The sequence below is a fragment of the Mytilus galloprovincialis genome, chromosome 10, assembly GCF_965363235.1.
Source record: "Mytilus galloprovincialis chromosome 10, xbMytGall1.hap1.1, whole genome shotgun sequence".
In the NCBI taxonomy this organism is placed as follows: Eukaryota; Metazoa; Mollusca; class Bivalvia; order Mytilida; family Mytilidae; genus Mytilus; species Mytilus galloprovincialis.
The window spans coordinates 9,889,946-9,912,695 of NC_134847.1; the positions used below are offsets into that span (position 1 = coordinate 9,889,946).

General features: G+C 31.6%; 1 protein-coding gene across 2 annotated transcripts; it reads right to left on the reverse strand.

Moving 5' to 3' along the window:
- Positions 1 to 2,720: 2,720 nt before the first annotated feature.
- On the reverse strand, positions 2,721 to 18,440 carry LOC143049799 (WD and tetratricopeptide repeats protein 1-like). Of its 2 annotated transcripts, XM_076223536.1 has the most exons (11): positions 18,329 to 18,440; positions 16,772 to 16,958; positions 15,962 to 16,186; positions 14,850 to 14,938; positions 14,353 to 14,553; positions 12,789 to 12,924; positions 11,165 to 11,347; positions 9,533 to 9,762; positions 8,623 to 8,794; positions 7,598 to 7,790; positions 2,721 to 5,935 (listed from the first exon to the last, which is right to left on the reverse strand). In XM_076223536.1, the coding sequence occupies exons 2-11, from the start codon at positions 16,804 to 16,806 to the stop codon at positions 5,747 to 5,749; spliced, it is 1,653 nt and encodes a 550-aa protein (XP_076079651.1). In that variant the 5' UTR covers positions 16,807 to 16,958; positions 18,329 to 18,440; the 3' UTR covers positions 2,721 to 5,746. The 2 variants fall into 2 exon arrangements, with proteins under 2 accessions (XP_076079651.1, XP_076079652.1); XM_076223537.1 differs by lacking the exons at positions 16,772 to 16,958; positions 18,329 to 18,440 and adding an exon at positions 16,650 to 16,732.
- Between the last annotated feature and the right edge of the window lie 4,310 nt (positions 18,441 to 22,750).

Below are 22,750 nucleotides of genomic sequence, written 5' to 3' on the forward strand. Positions count from 1 at the left end.
GGAAAACCCGGGTTTTACTGAGTTTAAGCGGGTAATACTGGGCAATACTTGGTAATATAAAATATTGGTCTGAATTTTATAAAGGAGTCAGTGATCAAATGTAATGCATTTAAGATATTTATAACCTTTTTTGTTTGTCTAGATTGGTCAAACTATAAATATAGTATATAGTGTATAATAATTTTTTTCAAATAAGTATAAAACTCCTATTAAGAATTAACAATTGCATGAAAGAAAAATTACATTTGAATAATGTATATGTATTGTCACTAATTAATAAGTAATCATTCAGATTAGAACACAGATTTGTTTATGTAACAATAATCAACAGTTTCAATTCTATAAGTGGTAATGAAATGACCCCCTTTAGGGAGTTTATTTGGCAAATTTATTAATGTATTACAATTAAAATTAACAATTCACTTAAACACTCCAATAAAATGCATTTGTTTCAAAGTTTGGATTATTGAAACAATTCTTGGTAATTAACAAGGTATATCCTTAAATGTGCAAATCTTGTATTCTGCCTACATATACAGAATTAACGGAGAAAAGAATGAAATTGAATTTTTCATTCGTCTAGTAAAGACTGAAAATGTTTATCTGTAGAAAAAGTATATTAAAGTAAATTAAATACTATGAAACTACACCATTTTTACTAATTTGTGTTAAAATCATTTTGCCCAGTAATGCCCGTTTCAGGGAGTATTGGCCAGTCCAGGAAAACCCGGTGGGAATTCCCGGGCGGGAAATACTTTGCCAACTCTGATTCTAATGAGTTATAACATCAGAGTACACGTGTTGATATTACATATTTTTTTAATGTAAGATTTCCTCTTATACATATTATAGTAGAAGTGTTTTCTTGATTTTGGTTTGTGATCGGGATTTGTTTTCGCTTACTCGATTTATGACTATTGAACAGCGGTTTGTTACTTTTGTCTTTATTTATCAGTATGAATTCGCAACTTTCTACATAAAATGAGTACAATATATACCATGGTTTGTTTTCGAGTAAACCTATTCAAATTACTGTTGCCTTTATCTAATAACATGTCAATAACAATTGATATACAACTGTCTTAAATATATAAGGCAACTAAACTGGGTCTGCAATTGACCCCTTGGTCACCCCTGTGTTCTTCTTCTTCATCTTCATCAAGAACACCAGTAATCCGGTATTTCTATGTTCATTAGCATGACATCTAAGGGTACAGCATTCATTCGCTTTTGATTGCATTGGTTAATGCTGAGTTATCAATTTCTCTTTCATTCTTTGAACTATCATGAAAGATAAGTTCATCATTCTGAATTTATAAGTTTTGCAGACTTCCTTTCCAAGTAATTAAAATAAAGATTTTAAACTAATTTATAAAGAAATGTGCAAAACCCTTAATAACAAAGTCCATAGGTAGCTGCAAAACTTCTTCATAGGCTCGAGTAAATTTCCAACTTATTGCTAATTCTAGTAAGTTTTCTCATCCTCTAAATTCAAAAATTTCATAGGTATCTAAATAAAAATCTGTAAATAAGGCAGACGATTGTGTCTTAAAGGGCCACTAGCTACAAATTACTTTAAAAAAAAAGTGTGTGTCTGTTGAAAATTTACCTTTAATACCCGTACAGTATTTGTAGTATTCCTCTTCCATGTATGAAAGAACAGTCGTCAGATCCTGCTACTACATACTATTAGAAATCGTTGTAGTGAGTGGTCAATAGTTGATTCAAAACATTAATTTACTGAATTGTTCGAAAAACTACCGAACTGTAATGGATAAAATGCAACCCAAATCTCAAACACTACTGAATTCAAAACTATAAAAATACCTGAACAAAATAGACATAGAAGATAACACATACAAACAGATAATAATTCCTTTAGATGAACATAGCACTTCATAAATATATTGCGTCCCAAAATATGGATTTGATGCTAGCAGTACACTTCAAACCAACAACTTTAAAGTTAAATGGAATGATTAAATGGTTTCATATGTACGTAAGCAGCTAAATGAAATGGGAATAGCCAAATCTACTAAAGGGCAATTTGCAGATAAAAATAGGAACCTTATTTTTCTTTAAAATTTCTAAATTAATTTTTTTTTTCTATCTTGTCAGTATACAGATGTTATTACAACAGAGAAAATCGTCTGGCGAATGCAGTAATTAAAGAAAATAATACTGCATATGTTATAAACACATCTTGCTGATACAAACACAATATTTGCAACTGATCATTAAACACAAATCCATTACAAATCTTCATCTTCAAAAAAATTACATATTCAAACTGTAAGGTTGATTGATTTGTTTGGATGTTTTGTGTTTTAAAGCAATTTTCAAGCATCATTATGGGGCTATTTTGTGGCGGCCGTGTTTATTGGTATAAAATTGGAGTCGGGTGCACCAACAGGAGCAGGGTTTGAATTCATAACCTCAGAGTTGACTGGCTAGTGATTACAGAAGTACCAACTTAGACCAGTCAGCAAACCTAGGACCACTCAAACTGTAAGACATAAAGTTTTTAAATTTAAGCATTGGCATCTTGTTTGCATTCATTTACAATCTGAAAACTATGACTTAATGATGTCAGCTTTGTATATTGTGGGAGGATGTATAGTTAATAACCTGTAGTTTTAATATCCATAGGTTTATTTTTTGTCTCTGGTTAAAAGCCGAAGCTTTGGAAATAGTATATTAAATTGGAAATCAAAACAGCAGAACATGATAATTTTTTAATTTGTAGCTTTTCATTAAAGCTTTTTGTTACAAATAATCTGCAAGCATGGCAATTAAAACAATATGTTGAAATAAGTACCTTCCTGGTACAAAATAAAATAACTGAATAAAACATGATCACATGCATAATACTATTTATAATTTATCTATGACATTGTAATTGCCATAGATGTCTATCACTCAATCAAACACATTATATAGAGGTTTATAGAAGTATACAATAGGGAGTATTTGCTTTTAACAAGCTTAATCTTGCTTTAGTGTTTTGCCAAGTCAATCATTTTTAATACATTAATAATCATTATATATTGAAACATTACTGGTATATGCTTTAACAAACCCTTGCTATATAAATACAGAATATACAAAAGGAAGTTAAGGGTATTAGCATAAGTCATATTTTGTGTTGTCCTTTTGTGACTATTGTCTCAAATAATCAGAGTCAAAATTGCAATTTTCATTCAAAACAATTCATTAGAGGCAACAATTGTTTTGATAAAATTTCAGTTTAATTGGTTAACCAGAACAGAAGTAATTGCAAAGTTACAAATAAGAAAAGTGTAATGAATACAATGCATTAACTGAGAAAAATGTGATTACAGACTTTCCGAATTGATTTTCCTCTGAGTTCAGTTTTTTTGTGATTTTACTTTTTATGTAATACAATAATGACTTAATGGTCTAATTAGAATAAGCTAAAAGGTGAAAAAGTGAAAAAAAAGTTAAATGATTTCTTCCATTCTTTTTTGATTTTTTGTATAATAAAAAATCTGTTTATTTTTCCAAACTTCAAGATATGTGGTATAATTACTAAAACACTTCACATAAATTTATTTATTTACAAGTTATGGTTAATAATGCATTCTCCTTGTTTTTATACCCTTTTTCTTAAAAACTAGAAGCTCAAACAAATTGAAAAAAATAATGACTTCATTATGAAATAAAATAACTAATGCACAATCCTCAATAATATTTGATACCATTTTCGGATTTAAAAAAATATAACAGAAATTTTAGTACATTATTTCAACTTCACATTTTAAAATTTTATGAAGCATTAACTGAGAAAAATTTGATTTGCCTCCAGTAATTATTGTAATAATGAATATAAGCAATATGGTCTGAATTTACAATCACTGTACTTTATACACAATTTATAAACACACTTCTTGTCATGCTTAGAAGCAATGATTTTTTTTATTAATAAAATGGATGAAGAACCGCCATTGCATATGCTCAAAACGTGCATCAGGTTTTTGATGACATCTAAATAGCCAAAACAAGAGAATTGTAAGACAATTTGATATCATAATTGAAAACTGACAAATGACAAAATCGAGAAAAATTTATCAAATTATTAGTTATCAAATATATATTAATCAACTGGTTGTGTAAAGGATATGAAATAAGTAATGATATTATATGTTATTCAGGTCTTAAGACAGGGTATATACTGTGACATTCCCGGCTTAGAGTTTATATCCCCTGAGCCGAAGGCGAAGGGGATATAAGCCCTAAGCCGGGAATGTCACAGTATATACCCTTTCTGAGACCTGAATTACACATATATTACGGATTACCCCTGACTTAATGTTATTTTCCAGTGCAGGTATTTGTTGACAACACATATATATTGAAAAACCCAACCTGATATGTTCGGCATACGTGAAGGATTTTCTGATTTGCTGTGAACATAATTTTATCGTGTATGTAATAATTTATAATAACACTTTTGACATTAAATTTAAGTATTAAAAGTGTAAATTGCATGATTTTGTATCAAAAATGAATTATTGACTGAAGCACGTCATTATTTTCCCTCTGTGAACCTCTGACAGTCTGATAGCTTTTGACTACGTCACATAGTAACCGGTGTTATGATGACGTTTTTGAGGTTCCAATTGGGGATTAAAACGTCGTATTTACCCCGGCAGTTTCCTGAATATATACTGACATCTCTGGGTTGTTATCCAATCACAAACCTCGACATATTTGTAATCCGTAATATATATATATATCTTTAAACATATAAATTGATATTCGAATTGATTTTTTCATTTCTTAACATTGAGCATCTTTTAATACAGGATACCTTAAAAAAATGCTTCAAGCAAATACATCAAACTTGAGCATACTGTTAAAATTAATTAGAGGTTACAATAGGAATTTTGGGATAAAAGGAGAAAATCCGAAATTGAAAATCTATGAAATTTATGAAATATTTTACATTGATATAAGGGATAAATTTTTTAGGAAAGGGTTTCAGATCATTAGCGTTAACTGTTAAAAAAATTCATGATTATAAACAGTTATATTTTCTTTTGAGCTTTTGTCTAGATCATTTAATGTTTTTTTTTATGTAAGCTTGAAAGCAGAAACAAATGATTTTATTACTTCCCTCCGACAAAAATATCTTATATCTAACACATATCATTCCAAGCGAGTATATCATTTTACAAAGATACACAAAACAGAGAGATTTTGAGCAAATTTTAGTAAGAATTATTTAAATTGATATATAGAAGAATATTTTAAGAATACAAATATTACATGAAAATACAAATTGTTTACATTTTCACAAATTTGTTTTCAAAAAGAATTAAAATAACAGTGTTTATTTCCTTCACATATTTTTGAATTCATTATGATTTATAATCAAAAATACAAAATCCATTAAGAATTAAAACAATACCTAACTATGTATACATTTTGATTTTCTTTCTTCTATTCAAATCAAAAGAAAGCATGGATCAATGACCTCTTCAATTTTTACTTCAAAACATATGTATGATCCAGACTTGTCATACATTAAAATAAGCAAAGGGAGATAACAAAAATCTATCAAGCAATGAGGCCCTTACACAGGGGACAAATACTGTTATACAGCCATTTAAATAATTATGTATCATAATCTGGTTTAACAACATCACAATAACAATTCATATACAAAAACAAGTTTTAAACTTAATAAACTGTCTTAAATTATTAATCTATAAATCAAGGCAACTCAACTGGGTCGACAATTAACCCCTTGGTCACCCCTCTGCTCTTCTTCTTCATCTACATCAAACACTCCAGTGATCCGGTATCCCATGTTCATTAGCATGACCTCTAAGGGGTCAGCATTCATTCTCTTTTGATTGGCTAATGCTGCGTCATCTGAGTTATCTATTTCTCTTTCATTCTTTGAACCATCCTGAAAGATAAGAATTTCATCAGTTTTCAATTTAGAATTTTCACAGAGTAGTCGTTTCAATTATTATAGAATTATTTAAATAAAAAAAGTTATTCACTATTCCTTCTATTTTGATACCCCTTTATCATGGTCATTCTCTATTCTCTATCTTTTTTGTCTATTTTTTTCTGTTCTTAAATTTTATCCCATTCTATCATTTATATTTTGCAATTTATTCTCTATTCTGTAAACCCAATCCTGGCCCATCAAATAGAAAAATAGAGAAGGAGATCTAAATTAGCATAATTTAAAAAAACAAAATTATTCTTTTATTTTTTGCATCAAAACTGAACCAAGTGCAGTCTGAAGTAGAATCCAGAAATATTTCTTATTTTCTTATCCTGAAAATTCAGAAGTTTTATCGAAGCTAGTATATTAAAAAAAATCTGGATAAATTTGAGGGAAGATAATTATATTTATCATATATTTAGTACAAAATACAGCTATTTTGTATATCTAATAAAGGTTGTTTTTCCAGTCTGTATCACCTACCCTGTATCGCATACCCCGTATCGCATAGCTAAACCCGTATCGCATACCCCGTATCGCATGGTAAAACCCGTATCGCATACCTTTTTTTTTTTTTTTTTTTTTTTTACATAAAGTTTTTTGTATTTTTTTTTGCTTAAGAAAAAATTTCCTCAAAATAGGTCATTTTTTTTTAATGACGTCATTGTTTGGTATGTAACGTCACGAACGTCAAATTTTGATATTGTATGTGACGTCACGAACATCAAGTTTGCATATTTTTTGGCACACTAAATGCAACTATAAAAAATACAAAACACTCAAATAAATACAATAATAAACAAAATATTTTTAAAACAGCAGCAGGCAAATGGTAAGGTAACCCAGGTGCTTTGTATAAGCAGTTATTTTAAGGCTTTGAACCAAGACAAAAGCAGAACTGAAGGTAACCCAGTGCTAATCTATCGGGATCAGAAAACAGTTCATATAATATAATACTCTTCTGTTGAAATATATGATAAAGCGTATAATACATGGCAAAATCCGTATCACATGCCGTATCACCCTCGACCAATATCATCCCTCGGGCCTAAAGGCCCTTGGGCTGATATTGATGTCTCGGGATGATACGACATATGATACGGATTTTGCCATGTATTATTCTCTATATATAATGCCTTAATATAACATCGAAAAAGCTAACTTTACAGAAACAAATACAATCAAAGTCTACTATGAATTTGTTATCATTCTGAGATATCAATTTGGATTTTGTGGGTAAAGCTAAAAGTGAACTACGTAATTCAATAATAAAATAAATGAAATACTGATTTTCTATATGTAGATTTTGGCAAATACCATGAATCAAATATTGAAGAAAATATAACTTTTCCCTCAATCCACATAAAATGATACCCACAAAAAATAAAGGAATCAATAGTAAAACCCATGGTCCTGACAGTCAGACTTTTTTACATGGACAATTTAATCACGATCCTTTCAGAAGCAAGCAAGATCTATGGAAATGTATCTAACAAGTCATCTTTCTTTTAATATAAAAAAGAAGATGTGGTAAGATTGCCAATGAGACAACTCTCAACAAGACATTGAACACTAGCCAATCAATCTGTCAATCATCCCCAAATGAATACATACCTCTGCTAAAGGACTCCACAATCGTACCACTGGATCTATTCCACTGGTGGCTAACAAACAATGACTTGGATGTGGCTGTAGACAATTTACTATAGAGTCGTCTCCCTTTAATACCCGTACAATATTTGTAGTATTCTTCTCCCATATAAAGAAAGAACCATCATCAGATCCTGCCACTATATACTGACCATTGCTACAAAAATTAACATAATATACATGTATTGTAAATTTAGAAAATTTCAATTTCTTTTTTTATTTTTTCATTTATTATTTCAACTGTGGAACAAGTGACAAACATATGAGATTATCTATTACAACTTTGGGAGATACTGAATTAAATTTTGCTACCTTTGCCAATTTTGATTTTGCAAAACCTTTCATGACGTAATTCTTCGCAATAATAAAATGTGCAAGTTTCTGCATTTACAGTAACTGTGTTTAATTTGTATTTAACAGGCAAAAAGTTAGTTATATAAAATACATATGTGACAATATTTGAAATATATTTCTACAATATAAAGAGCGATCTAGAGGAGCTTTTGCTTTTGGCTGAAGGACACAAGATTAAGATCACCAACAAAGCCATGAGATTATCATTTTCTATATTTATATACCGTGTTCAATATATTTTACCATAATATCAAAAGTACACTCGTCCATATATTTCTTAGTTATCATCTTTACCTCAATTCCTTTAACAATTGAACAGTTGGCTCATTATGATTTTAATCATGATCCAATAAATAGTTAGCAAATGTTAAGTTTAAATTCAAAGACTTACAGGACATCTTCCTTCATGATAAACTTAGCAGTCCACAAGTCGAAACTCAATTTCTTTTAAATTTTAGTTGGTTTCTATTGGCTTGTAGAGAAGAGTTTTACAAGCCTGAAAGCCTTTTTACAAGCCAATGACTTGTGGTTTAAGTGTGAAGACTGGGACATGTGAAATTACCAGACTTGACAGTATCTACTCTATTGACTGCAAGCATGTCGCTCTTACTAAAGTAAATTCAACTAAATATTACCTTCCAAAATAGTTGGCTTCTTTTATATCTGTAGTTGTATTGCAATGCCCACAGAACCTGGACTCATGGTCAAAGGCTGCTTCCCGCCATAACTTCTCCTGGTCAGATATTGGGAAGGACTTCTTTCTCATAGCAGCTTGTGGATCTACAGCATTATCTGGGTCTTTCTCATCTTTTGTTACAAAAAAAATTCTTTTTATAATAGGAATATGCCAAGAACATCATGAAGGAACAATACTTCAAATATTTAATTTAATGTATTATTTTATAATGTTAATTGCATTTACATGATCATCTTAACAAACAAAAAAGTTTAACATTTTAATACAGGAAAACAAATAAAAAATATGGAGATGTGCTATAAATGGTTCACATTGCAGAAATTAATTATCCACCCAGAGTCAAAGAATGTGTAGGATGTATGTAAGCAACTATCGGTTACTATACACTCTTCAACCATCGTTTAGGAAAGCCCATGACATGACAAAATGTGAAACAATTTAATAAATAATTTTAGTTGTTGGCGCAGTGTTTTGTCCAATGTTGTTCCTCTTTTTCTTTTTGCCATCCTGCCTTTCTTCTTCTTTTTTTTATTTTTTAATTTTTATTAAGGTATCTTGTCAAATTTTTTACAATATGAAAATGTTTCTGCCTCTATCATTTTTTCTTTGCAAGACAAAAAGGCATTTCTCTAAAAAGTCTATAGTTAGAGAACTAAAATAATTGAATTATAAAGTTTTCATTCCTTTATTGTTTAATTTCAAAGCCATTTTTCTCTATTATCTATTTTGTTTTATCCATTATTCTTTATTCTTTATATTTAACCATCTCATTATTAACTTTTCTTCTTTTTTCCCCATTTTTCTCCATTTGAATCCCATCCAAACCCACTTGGAACTCTATTACTTACCTGCATTGGAGCTAATGGCTGCTTTAATGTCTTTGTCTAAAGCTTCACAAGCATTACTTTTTGCATAATCTGGAAACTTATTTTTAAATTGCTGTAAACAATCATAAGCTTCCTGTGGCCATGACAACTCATACAAACATCTAGACAATCGAAAATGAGCTTTTAAACGGTTTGGATCTAATTGTAAAGCACTATGACAATCTTTTAATGCTGCATATAAATCACCATCCCTGAAATATTAAAGGTTAAACGGTTAAAATTTCAACTATTCAGAAGTGAGTTTTATGAGAGTATTAATCTGCAAATGAGGCTATTTACCACTCTTCAACAAAAAATACCAATGAAACTGAAGGTTTTGAGAATTCCCTATACCAGTTGACATTCTAGACCTCATACATGTAATAAAGATGTGAAAAGGAAAACTGGAATTTTAAACTGTGTGGTCTTTCAAATATATTAAGTATTTATTAAGGTGTCAGACACTATTTACTCCTTCCAATTTAGAATGTATGTAATAGTAGAACTACTCCGACATATAATGGTGCTTTTGATGTCCTTGTTTACTTAAACTAAACAATAAATTTGCAGAAATGAAACTTTTGGTGAAAGAGAAATATATTTAGACCATTTTGAGCCCAAATTAACTAGTCTATTTCACTTTTGCACTTGTTTATCAGTCAGGGGACTTACTTAAATAAGTGATTTTTAAATCACTTATTTAAGTAGCATATTCAAAGTTTTGTCACAATTTGTGATTTTGTAGTTTTACCAAAATTTTAAACACATAGGTTTAAATAATATCTTTTCATTAGAAAAATTGAAAAAAAATTACCTTTTGCTTCTTTTAAGTAGCAAGGTTTATGCCTTTAATGCTATTATTTAGCTGCAAATTCTATTTTAGTTGAAAAAATGCTATAATAATGGCTTTACATAATGAACTGATACTTTTTTAACAGATTTTTCCCAGCAGTAGGAGTATTTTTCCTGTGAAGATCAAGGTTTCATCCTTCAGATTATGTAATAAAATTCTACTGTTCGCGATATAAATTTCAATGTTGGGGGGTGTTGAAATTAGTGGGGGTTATTAAAATAATGATACTTAAAGAAGTGATTTTTGGGAAGGAAATTGAGGTATGATACGTTAACAAGTGATTTTTATGTCATTATCCTATATTCAGTACAAGGTCATCACCTGAAATGACCTGGTCATCCTATCAACACAGATGTTGGTTCTGATAATTTTAGAAACATAATTAGTCCCTGGATCATTAGTATTCTATATGTATAGCTACAATAAAATTAAATCACTTCTTCTTGTGATTAATTTGTACTACTTAGATAGGTGATTATTAAAGAAAGACAACTCTAACTTCCAACCTTTGTGGAAATAATGTTACTTGAATAAGTGATTTAGAAAATCACTCTTTTTAAAAGTCGTCCCCTGACTGTTTATAACTAAACATGTACAACTTTTAATCTTGAAATAATGAAGCTTAATAATGGAGACCATAAACAGCTCCTACTGAATATATACTGCTTTTGCTAACTTCAAATATATAAAACATTAGCCCCAAATGGCCCTTCACTTTCAAAATGTTCCATTGAAGTCAAGTCATTACAAAAGCAACCTACCATTTTCTTTTCATGTAAGCTGCTGCCCTATTCCCAAACAACACAGATGAATTAGAAGATCTAGCTATGGCTTGGTTATATAAATAAATAGCCTTAGAATAATGTTCTTTTTCAAAATAACTGTTTGCCTTCTTCTTTAGTAACTCCACACCCTGTGGTAAGCCTTTATTATCCAGTTTGTGCCTAAAATCAATAAAACATTTCTTCAAATCTATAACACTGATTAAAAAAAATATTAAAAAAAATATTATAAGCAACCAACCATGATTCTTACACTTTAAAATCTACAATTTTTTATACCACACAGCGCCAACCCCATGGCCATCTCTACACCGAGCAAGAAGGAAGAATTCAAAGCCAACAAACAACTGATACCATCAATTACTGCCAAGAAACCACCAAACAAAAGGAAAATTATATGAAGAACAAACAGAGGATTGCATTCCTACAACAGGACGGCCAATATATCAAAATTTATATGTACCATCATTCCGTGCCATCAGAAAACTAAATGTAAAATTATTTAAGTGTGAAACCTTAAAAAGGATCTTTCAAAAGTAAATAAAGATGACACAAAACAGCCAAGATAGACTTCCAGTACTATTTAGAACCTGCAGGAAATTAAAGTTAAAAGAAGTAAGATACAAAGAACATAAATCCTTCCCACCACCATTTCCAGTTCAACCAACATTGCCAAGACATTTTGCGACAGTAAACCACTTTATGGCATTCCTGACGCGATCGAAAGTTAATAAATTACCTGCGGCCAAAGGGAACCCAGTCAAAGTAGTAGGGGTGTGCCCTAAAAGTGTTGTCCAAATTAGGAAGAAACTTTATAAAACTGTACACTAACATTGAAATTACACTCATGTTACACAAATTTCTATTTCTATTTAAAAAAACATTTTATTTATACACTTACCATTATAATAGTTTACAACCATTTTAAAGTTAAAGACAATTCGAACAATTATAGATTAACTCTAAATTTAGTCACTTTTGCAATGTACTATGTTTGATTCATTTTCTGTTCAACATTACATAATGATATAGAGTATCCCATAGCAACGTCAACAATGGATAATTATGACGTCACATACATGATGCCACTTTTTTGTACTTCAGGGGTTCTAATTTTGTATACTTTGTCCTGATGAAGCCCATCTAATCGGCGAAACATGTCGACAATAAAAGATTGTCAATGTAGCGGTATTTGAATTTTTTATACTGTAAACAAACTTATTTCCCAGGATACTTTATTTTTCTTTTAGCTCTTTCAAGCTCACTTCCCGGTCATCAAAGTTCCCTGATTTCCACATTTTCATGATGTATTTGAATAAGGAAAAGTTTTACATATTTGTAACGATTTTTATTAGAGTTATTTTCAAACTTGCAAAACTCATGAAAATAAATCACTTGTGAAAATTAATTGGTTTACAGTAATCATAATAATTACACAGTTATAAAACTCATATAAAAGTTTTTTTATTTTTTTTTATTTTTTTAAAAGAAAAATCAACGTTTAACTGCAAAATAATTTAAGCTGACATTTCAATATCAAAAAGACTTTTGTAAAAACTTAATCTATATTTTTTTAATGTTTTCCTGGAAATTGAATTGTTACCTTTTAACAGATCTATATTTTGCATCCACTTCTAATTCTGCCTTCATCACAGCCGCGGCAGCAGCCTGTACCCCATTGGCAACCCCATTCGTTGTACCATTTTTATGTAGACTAAATCCATTCATACAAGCTGCTTCTGTTGACAGATACATAAAAAATGTGAAAAATCAAAATAAGACAAAAAGTTACCATGTGACATATCTCACAGAATATAACATGTAGTTGATCATTGATTGGTCTTTTCAGAATCTAATGCATTCTCAGTAATATTTTCAAAATCGTACACCAAAACCTTGTGATTGGTTTAAAATGTTCTAAACAATGGAAATTAAACCAATGAAATGACGTTATTTTAATTTTGGTGTACAAACAATAAGATTACACATAGTCCTTTTGATTCTGAAAGGCAAACAAGTGAAACTGCGAGCTACTGCTCACTGATGATACCCCCGCCGCAAGTGGATAATATTAATAGTGTAAAAATATGCAAGTGTTCGGTAAACAGGAAGTTGTCGAGTGATGAATCTGGAAACGCATCACACGGTATAGCTGACTTATATAAATCCTGAAACCAAATTTCAGAAATCCTTGTATTGTAGTTCCTGAGAAAAATGTGACGAAAATTTTCAACTTGGCTATCATGTGTAAAATCAGACAAGTGTTCGGTAAACAGGAAGTTGTCAAGTGATGAATCTGAAAACGCATCACACGGTATGGCTGACATATATAAATGTTGATACCAAATTACAGAAAGGGTGGATGTGTAGTTCCTGAGAAAAATGTGACGAAAGTTTCATGGGACGGCCTGACTGACGGACGGACTGATGGACGGACGGACTGATGGACGGACTGACGGACGGACTGACAGACAGAGGTAAAACAGTATACCCGCCCTTTTTTAAAGCGGGGGTAGGATGGACTGACAGACAGAGGTAAAACAGTATACCCCCCTTTTTTAAAGCGGGGGTAGGACGGACTGACAGACAGAGGTAAAACAGTATACCCCTATTTTTTAAAGCGGGGGTATAATTAGTGACTAAAGCAAAACTAAAGCAAAGTCCTTTATGTATCTGATGTATGTCAGGATGAGCAAATAACTGGCAAATATTTATAAAGAGTTAAACTACTATCCATGATAGATATACAGTGAAATATTCATTCCTATATATCTTTTAAAATCAAATGCAACCAGTGCAAAACAGACATTATTGAAATATTACACATGTACTAGTTTTGGAGGTTTTCTATTATAGAGGTATATAATCAGTAAAGTACAGGTACAATTAAATCTGCCTGGTGATTATTGTTTGTATTTCACAGCCTGTAAAACATTTGTGTAGGTAAATTCTGTAGTATTTGTCAACATTGATCATGGCGAGAAATGAGGCACATATGAAGTTTGCCTGAAATATGGTAAAATTATAAGAAAATTAAACAAACAATCATAATAAATGTTTATCATTTCATCTTTTTAACAAACCGATAAATCTTTTTTTTTCAAAGTGTTAATATTTCTTTTATAATAATGATTCTGGCATCCAAATATCTATTAAAAAATACAAACCTTTAGCAACTCCATTTTGAGCTTGAATCATTGATATGTCAAACTTCTCAGCTTTTCTCTGTGAGTTGACATCAAATAAATAGATCTGTTCTCCGCCCAGATTGACCAATAACTCCGTTCCATCAGGACTAAATGTCAGATAGGTGGACGCTAAGGTTCTGTATCGTTTCTTATAGTCTTTCTGTTTTTGCGGAAGGTGGCCTTGTAAAACAAAAAATGTAATTGTTACATTTTGGACAGGTATTTATATCCATGTGTTACTGTAAATTCAGAAATGTTTGCTTGCATTTATTATTGCGATTTTGGAAAAATTGGCAAAATCATAAGCTTAATTATTGTGATTTAATGAAATGCTACATAAAATTTTTTCTATCAAAAATTCTGATTCTAATAAAAAAAAATTATACATTTGTTTAATGTCATTACTGTAGTGCTCAGGGGAGACTACAAAGCTAGAGATAAATAACACATTCTCCACCATATACTATAACACTTACCTGCTATAAAATAATGGACAGAATCTTGCTGCATTGCAAAATCATCTGGATGATACTGTATCGAATTTGATGAACTGTCCCATAAAGTTCTGGAATATAAAAATACAATCATTAATTACCATTGGTAAATATACTCTAATTACCTTTGGCAAAGGTTTATTTCTTGTTTGTATAAAAGAGCATGTCTCAATCTGTAGAGTAATTTCAAAGTTATCAACAATTCATATACAGTACTTCACACAAGGTAATTCAATTAAAAACTTCTCATGCTGGTATTGGGTAATTCACTGTGAAACCGGGTGGATGTTGGCCATGGTGTTTGGTGGTACATTGTAACAACTCCAAATCAAAACCTGATCACAAATTTTTCATTTAAGAATTGAATGCTCTTTTTTGTAAATTTATTGGGGTGTAAAAGCGTTGACCGAAGTACATTTTGTATGAAGTGCGGAAGCGCTTCATACTAAAAATGTGCGCACGGTCAACGCTTTTACCACCCTATAAAGTTACAAAAAAAGCATTCAATACTTATAATTACATGTTTACCTATAAGATCATGCAAACACGCCTTTTATCAAGTTTTTATTTCATTTACCTGTGCACTTTATTGTGGGACCTCGTGTCATCATGAATGAAAAGTTTTATTGTGTGATACAACTGCTTAAGGAATAACATGTGATGTGCAATTAGCCAATCTGAATAAAGTATTAGGATGAAACATGCATCTAATGTAATTATTTGGACTATAAAAAGAGATAGTTTAAAGTGCATTTTACACAATCATCAGTATTCACTGTGAACATTCTGATCCAAGGATCAACTGTGCTGATCTAGTGCAATATTTTGGAAATTCTAATAACAAGTCTTGTTGTAGAATTGTTTTTTTTACATGTAAGTATGTTCTGATCCAATCCAACATTTGTCCAAACCCACATTGTAAAACAGGCAATTTTATCCTGTCGTCATCTAGGAGGCCTCAAGACTACACAATCCTTTCTGTATCAATCTCATATCAATTTCTATTTAGGGCATGTTCTTAGACACTGCATTTAGAAAACAGATTTTAATTTAGAAATTCTTACAGAAAAATAAGAATAAAATAACTCACATACCTTCCATTAGTTTCTTCTGGCATTTTCATGGCTTTACAAGTTAATTTTCTACGATCGTACAGCCTTACATATGGATCGTTAGCTCCTACAGCTATCTGTTCAGGTCTGACAGGGTTTATAGCTATACATTTGGCTTCAGCATTACCACCCATGTGGGCGTTCAGATTAATCAGGACATTTTTAGGGTTAGTTTTACTGGTTTCTGGTGTTCGTAAGTCATGTTGCCTACAAAAGATAAATGTACTTTGACATATTAAATCATATAGAATGTATTCATTTGTACAAAACATATTTACATTAGGCATCAATATGTAGTACTTTTTCAATTCTAAACAACTAATTATGACTTTTATTCTGTCTTAATTACAACTAATATCATGAGATGTATCCCCTGTTTAACTTAAAGGTTAGCATAAATGTCAAAATCTCAAAGATCATTAAGAGTCTTGGCAATACACTTAAGCTTTTCTGAATGGAATGAAAACCAAATCATGTCTTATCATACATATTATAATGGCATAATGGAATACAACTACAGTCATATATAAAATGATTTAATTGTTATCAAAATCATGAGTTGTCTCCCTTTAATAGATTACATGAAAACACCATCTTCAGCTACAGATAGACAATTGAATCATCCCCTTTGACAACCAATGTAATAAATTATCTCCCCTTAATAACTTACATAATAGCGCCATCTTCAGCAGCCCTTCAAAACATAAATGGCACATTAGGAGCTACAGCCAGATGTTTTACTCTGTTGCTATGACAACCAATGTAATGAATTATCTCCCCTTAATAACTTACATGATAGCACCATCTTCAGCAGCACTCCAGAACATAAATGGCACATTAGGAGCTACAGCCAGACGTTTTACTCTGCCGCTATGACAACCAAAGTCGTGAGTCGTCTCCTCTTGATTGAGATCATGTACGTGGATTTTACAATCAGCTGCACGGATACAAGTATGGAATCATTAGAATTTGGCAGAAACTGAAAAAATAGATTTACATTCAAGATTCTGATTTTAAGATGTTTTCTTAAATTGTGACCTACAGCTGTTAACTTTTTGTGTCATTTTGGTCTCTTGTGGAGAGTTGTCTCATTGGCAATCATACCACATCTTCTTTTTTTTTTATTTCAAAACTGAAAATATCAAATGCAACAAAAAATTAATAGGGTTAAACAGTTATAATCTTAACAAATCATTTGAAATTTAAAATTTTTCTCCAAAATTCCTAGCTCTGATTCCTTGCAATTGTCTCCATTTGGCTATACTTTTTGTCTTTTTCAATTATACTAGAACACACCCGTGATATCACGGGTCCGTGACTGAATTAAACATGTTAAAGTATATAACTATGCGCAAGCCTTATTTTAGTATTAGTATTGTCATCTGATAAAGTCATACCGATTATAAGATACACAGTTTTCTCTGCTTTCAAATCTTTCTGTTTATACCCGTCCAACTGGAACTTATTAATTATTGGTAATATTAATTATTTGGAAAACAAAAGGTCCTGGGATGGAGTATTTTTTAATCAACAGCATTGTCCTATATTAGTTATAAATAAAGTTGAATTATTTGATTCGCTGTTTTACGTCGTGGCTGCTAACAAATTGAAAACTGTACCTATACGCCTTATTTTTAGTCCAGATTTTTAGTATTCGTATTGTAATCTTAGAAAGTCTTACTGATTAAAATACTACAATCGGTAACAATTTGACAATTTAGCAGTGTCAACCCTGTGATTATGACCCGTGTATATAGCATATTAATTAATCCTGAATACACCGTTTGGTGGTGCGCCTGTCAGATGCGGAACGTACAGATAAGGTAGAGAGTCTTACTGATTAAAATACCACAATAGTTACCAATTTGACTATTTAGTATTGTCAACCCAGTGATTATGACCCGTGTATATAGCATATTAATTAATCCTGAATACAACGTTTGGTGGTGCGCCTGTCAGATGCGGAACGTACAGATAAGCTAAAGGAAAGGTAACAGGTGAATATACTATTGGTATCGGTATCGGACTCGACCCGGAACTTCTTAATTTTTGGCAATATTAATTACGTGGAAAACAAAAGGGCCTGAAGTGGTGTAATTTTTAATCTACACCTTTGTACTATATTAGTTATATATAAAGTTGAATTCTGTGATTCGTCGTTTTTACGTGATGACGGCTGACAAATTGGACCTCGTCATTTTAGTATTATAGATATCAGCTCTTTACATTTCTAAAAGATTTTAAATTTCTCAATACTTTTTTTTAAGAATCACAGAAGAGACTTTATTTGTCAAAATGTGCATCTGGTCTAGAATTTGTCCCGTTTAATGTTATCAAAAAAAGGTTTACCTTAACAGAGAAGATATTTCCTTCATGTCTAGTTCGTAATGTTGTCAAAGTTTTATGATAAAATGGATCCCATATAATAATTTGGACATCATCTGAACTACTGGCTAATAACCTGAAGTACAAAAATACTATTTCAATAATGGCAGATTCCTCTTATAATAACTTAGTGGCAATACATGTACATCATATAAGTCCCCTACCGGTTAAAACTTTTTTAAATTGGAAAAATTCTCACTTCATCTATAACTTGTCATGGTGTCAAATTAAATATATAACAAATATCAAGTCAATATCTTCAATCATTGATCTTTAGTGGATAGTTGTCTAATAGTCCATTTGCCAATTACAGATTTGATTCTATTATAACACACTTTTTAAACAAATTACTTCCCTTTGTCAACGTAGACTGGTTCCGTACTGGACAAAATTGGGTTTTACAAAATGCAAAGCATGATGATTTGAAATTGATTTATCATCGGTTTAACTAATTTTTCATGAAAAATATTTTCTGATGTCAAAAATATTTAGTTTAACAACAAATTAATGTAATTAAAAGATTTGAAAACCTAACCGATTATTCACATTACGCACAGGTAAATTTGTTCTTTCTGCTATCTCTCAATTGTAAATAAAAATCAATGTCCCTCAAAAAATGAGACAACTAAAAAAGTGATCTCTAAATACAAGGTCAATTACGGGAATTGGCGGATAGCCTATTGGCAAACATACCAGTACATCTGTGTATTTTCATATGTGTTCCAGCACCATGCAATATATGTTAAAGCCAGTACAAAACTTAGCTAACCAGATTATAAAATACTGATCTACTGTAAATATTGAAGGTATTACTAAAGATTTGGAGTATAACTCTATAAGACAATTTCTTTTTTAATTCTTAACATATAATTTGGGGTATAAGACAGGGACATTGTTACACGTATGGATTGTTGTCTGATTGATCAAATAAAGTTGAAAGTTGTTACAACTTTCGCTTCTTGACATATAAATATACTGCAAGGTATTACCGCATTATAATAATACTTACCCAATACATATGTAAATATATTTTTAATTTTAAAATCAAAGTTAATTTTTCATGAAACAATGCAATTTGTTACATGACGAAGCATATTTATAAAAAGATAATGCACTTACGTTCATTTCTCGTTCCATTGCAAACAATTAACACAACCATGGTGGCCCTGGAAATATAAATAAATGAATAAGAACATATCTGAGATCATTGTCTTTTTAAAGATCCTTCAGAAATCTGAGATCTTTTTAATATATTTAGCAACGTAACAAAACCCTAACTAATCATTTACAAATGTACTGTGTATATATGCATTTCAGGTATCAGTCATCCTTATTATCAAAGATATAAACCTAGGAAGATGTTGACTCTCATTTATGACTGATATTCAACTAACAGCTTACCCACAATGATTTACGATGTCAGTTCTACAGTGCCCTATAGACGGCTGTAATTGGAAATCTCAGGACCTGGATGAAGCATTTGCCGCTGCTGTAACCACTGCTCTACAGATTCATGACAGAACTGTCCACCCACCTCTGGCTAAACCGTCAACACACACAAGTTAAAATTAGACCCAACTTCTATAGCCACAGGATGTGATCCAGATCAATGGTCTGCATTCACCAGACAGTGGAAGATGTACAAAACAGGGATGGCGATCACAAACAATGTCTTGCCTACAGCTCTTTTCTACTGCTGTGAGACTAATCTTCGTACAGATATTATGCGTGACCTTCAAGGTGATGTTGCCAGTATGCTACAGACAGACCTTTTAAAGGCAATCAAAAGGCTGGCCGTCAAAGAAGAAAGCACACTGGTCCAACGCATAAAATTGAACAGAATGACTCAATCACTTAGTTCAAATATCAGAACTTTTATGGCCAGCCTCAGAGGCCAAGCGTCACTGTGTCAGTATAAAGCAACGTGTATAGAATTAGGTTTCAACCATAATTTGACTATAGTGATGAGATAATCAAGGACAATTTAGTAAGAGGTATTGCAGACCCAGAAATTATGTCTGACCTGCTAGGTAACTCCAAGACAGATAGAACACTAGAAGAGACTGTATCATTTATTGCTCAGAAAGAACAGGGTAAAGTCACAAGGAGTGCAGTAGGAGATTCAGCTAGTGCCATGAGTGCCACATGTAATACTCAGAAAAAGCCACAAGCAGCTGGAGCCAAATGTTGGGCTTGTGGTGGTCCTGCTCACGGACAGAGGAATGATCACAAGGCCAGGTCTAGGTACATGTACTGTGAAGCTTGGACATTCACATGTGCTAAATGTACAGTCAAAGGTCATTACACCAAATCATCAAGCAAGTGCATTACCTGTTGATCATGGGGCCACCGTGATGCATCTTCTAGAATCTGCGCTCAAGGTAAGGGCCACAGGAACCCAAGATCCAGAACAAGAAAAAGTTGGTTATATCTATGAGCAGCTGTGCACTACATCTGAACAGACAAACCAAGTATCACGTCTTGAACATCACATATTTGATGGACACTGGGTGGCTAGACCTTCAAAACCACACCCAACGTTCCTGGTGAACATGACACCCCTATCTAAGGACCATGCATTGTTTGGACATCCCATTCAAGACACCTCTCAGATTAAGACAATCACTATGTCCATGGTGGCTGATACAGGATGCCAGAGTTCAATCATACTTTTACAATCTGCAAACAATCTTGGAACAACAGAAAAGGATCTCCTTCCAGTCAAACGTGTAATGCGTGGACCTATGAAGGAAGACCTTGGTGTAATTGGAGCAGTCGCAGTAAGCGTCACAACAAAAGACACTACTAGCAGTGCCATGTCAACATGTTTATTGTATTATGTCTCTGATACCATGGAAAAAGCTTTCATTTGCAGAGAAGCACTCATATCTCTGGGAATTATTCACACTAACTTGCCTACTGTCCACATCTCCAAACATTGCTGCATCTATGGAAAACTCTGAAGATTTACTAATGTACTGTGTATATATACATTTCAGGTATCAGTCATCCTTATTATCAAAGATATAAACCTAGGAAGATGTTGACTCTCATTTAAAAACCATGTAAATGTACTTACCTATATTAAATATAAAGGATAAAATCTTTCAAACCTTCTGGAACACAATCTTGAGTTTGTCCATAGATTTTCTGTATCATTTAAAGTAAAATACAGAAAAAAAGTCTTACCCATAAGAACATATGGTCATATTTACCTCAAGTTCTTTCTCTAACCCCAGTCTATCTATTAACTCTGGAGTTACTTGTAAACTTCTCTCAAATGTTTGTCTACTGACATTCTGAAATTAAAAAGAATACCAACTACACATTAACACAACCTATGTACATGGTATAGGTCAGTATATACATTATGTACATGTAGTCTTCCACGGTTATAAAAGGGCCTATACAAAGGGCTTTCAATATACATGTTCTCGTTGACTTTCTGATCCAACTTGTTTTTATCAAATGCAAATTAAATAATTTAAGTTTCATTGAACTAAACTCTGGTTTTGAAATAAAATTAAGAAGTCTTCTAGATCTTAATTTTACATTTTTAACAGTCAGGGGACTTACTTAAATGAGTTAATCACTGATTCAAGTAACATTTTTTCCATAAAGGTTGGAAGTAAGAGTTGTCTTTCTTTGATAATCACCTATTTAAGCAGTACAAATTAATCACTAGAAGAAGTGATTTAATTTTATTGTAGCTTTAAATATAGAATACTAATGATCCAGGGACTAATTATGTTTCTAAAATTATCAGAACCAACATCTGCGTTGATAGGATGACCAGGTTATTTCAGGTGATGACCTTGTACTGAATCTAGGATAATGAAATAAAAACTACTTGCTTAAGTATCATACCCATACCTGTCAACCTGTGACATTGAAAATTCAGGTCATGACTTGCATTGAAGAATCAAATCTCAGGTCATAACGCGTACAAACGTTTTTGAGCTGAATTTCAGTATTTAGGGTACACTTTTCTTATAATTTAAATTAAAGTTGCCAAAACATCAATGCATGTTCACTTGGTTAAGTAATTTTAAATCTTATTAATTATTATTTCATTGCACTTTTAAAAGATTTTAATAAAATTTGTGAAACACAGTCTTATGTTCTTTACCTATTGTGATGATGTAGTTCAACCTCAAACATCAAATACTAGGATATATTTTTCAAAAGTAATTTTAAAATGTTTGAGACCGGCTATTCAGAATATAAAGTACTAAATGGTGGCCCCATTGCCGGCAATGCTATTTTTAGCAATTATCTCCTTAAAGGGCGCTTTTAATAAACTAATTATTGAAAAACTGCTGTTGTCTAATTGAAGCTCGATATCTTTTTGTGATTTTACCGCACTCAAATATATATAGTCCTATG

Bases quoted from the DNA above. Each gene is read 5' to 3' on its own strand.
- LOC143049799 (XM_076223536.1), bottom strand. From the start codon at position 16,806: ATGTTCTGGAGTGCTGCTGAAGATGGTGCTATCAT. The intron at 9,763-11,164 runs GTAGGTTGCTTT...TTAATATTTCAG, and splicing joins GCTTACATGAAAAGAAAATG to GGATGGTGATTTATATGCAG. The intron at 7,791-8,622 runs GTAATATTTAGT...TAATTTTTGTAG, and splicing joins GAAGCCAACTATTTTGGAAG to CAATGGTCAGTATATAGTGG.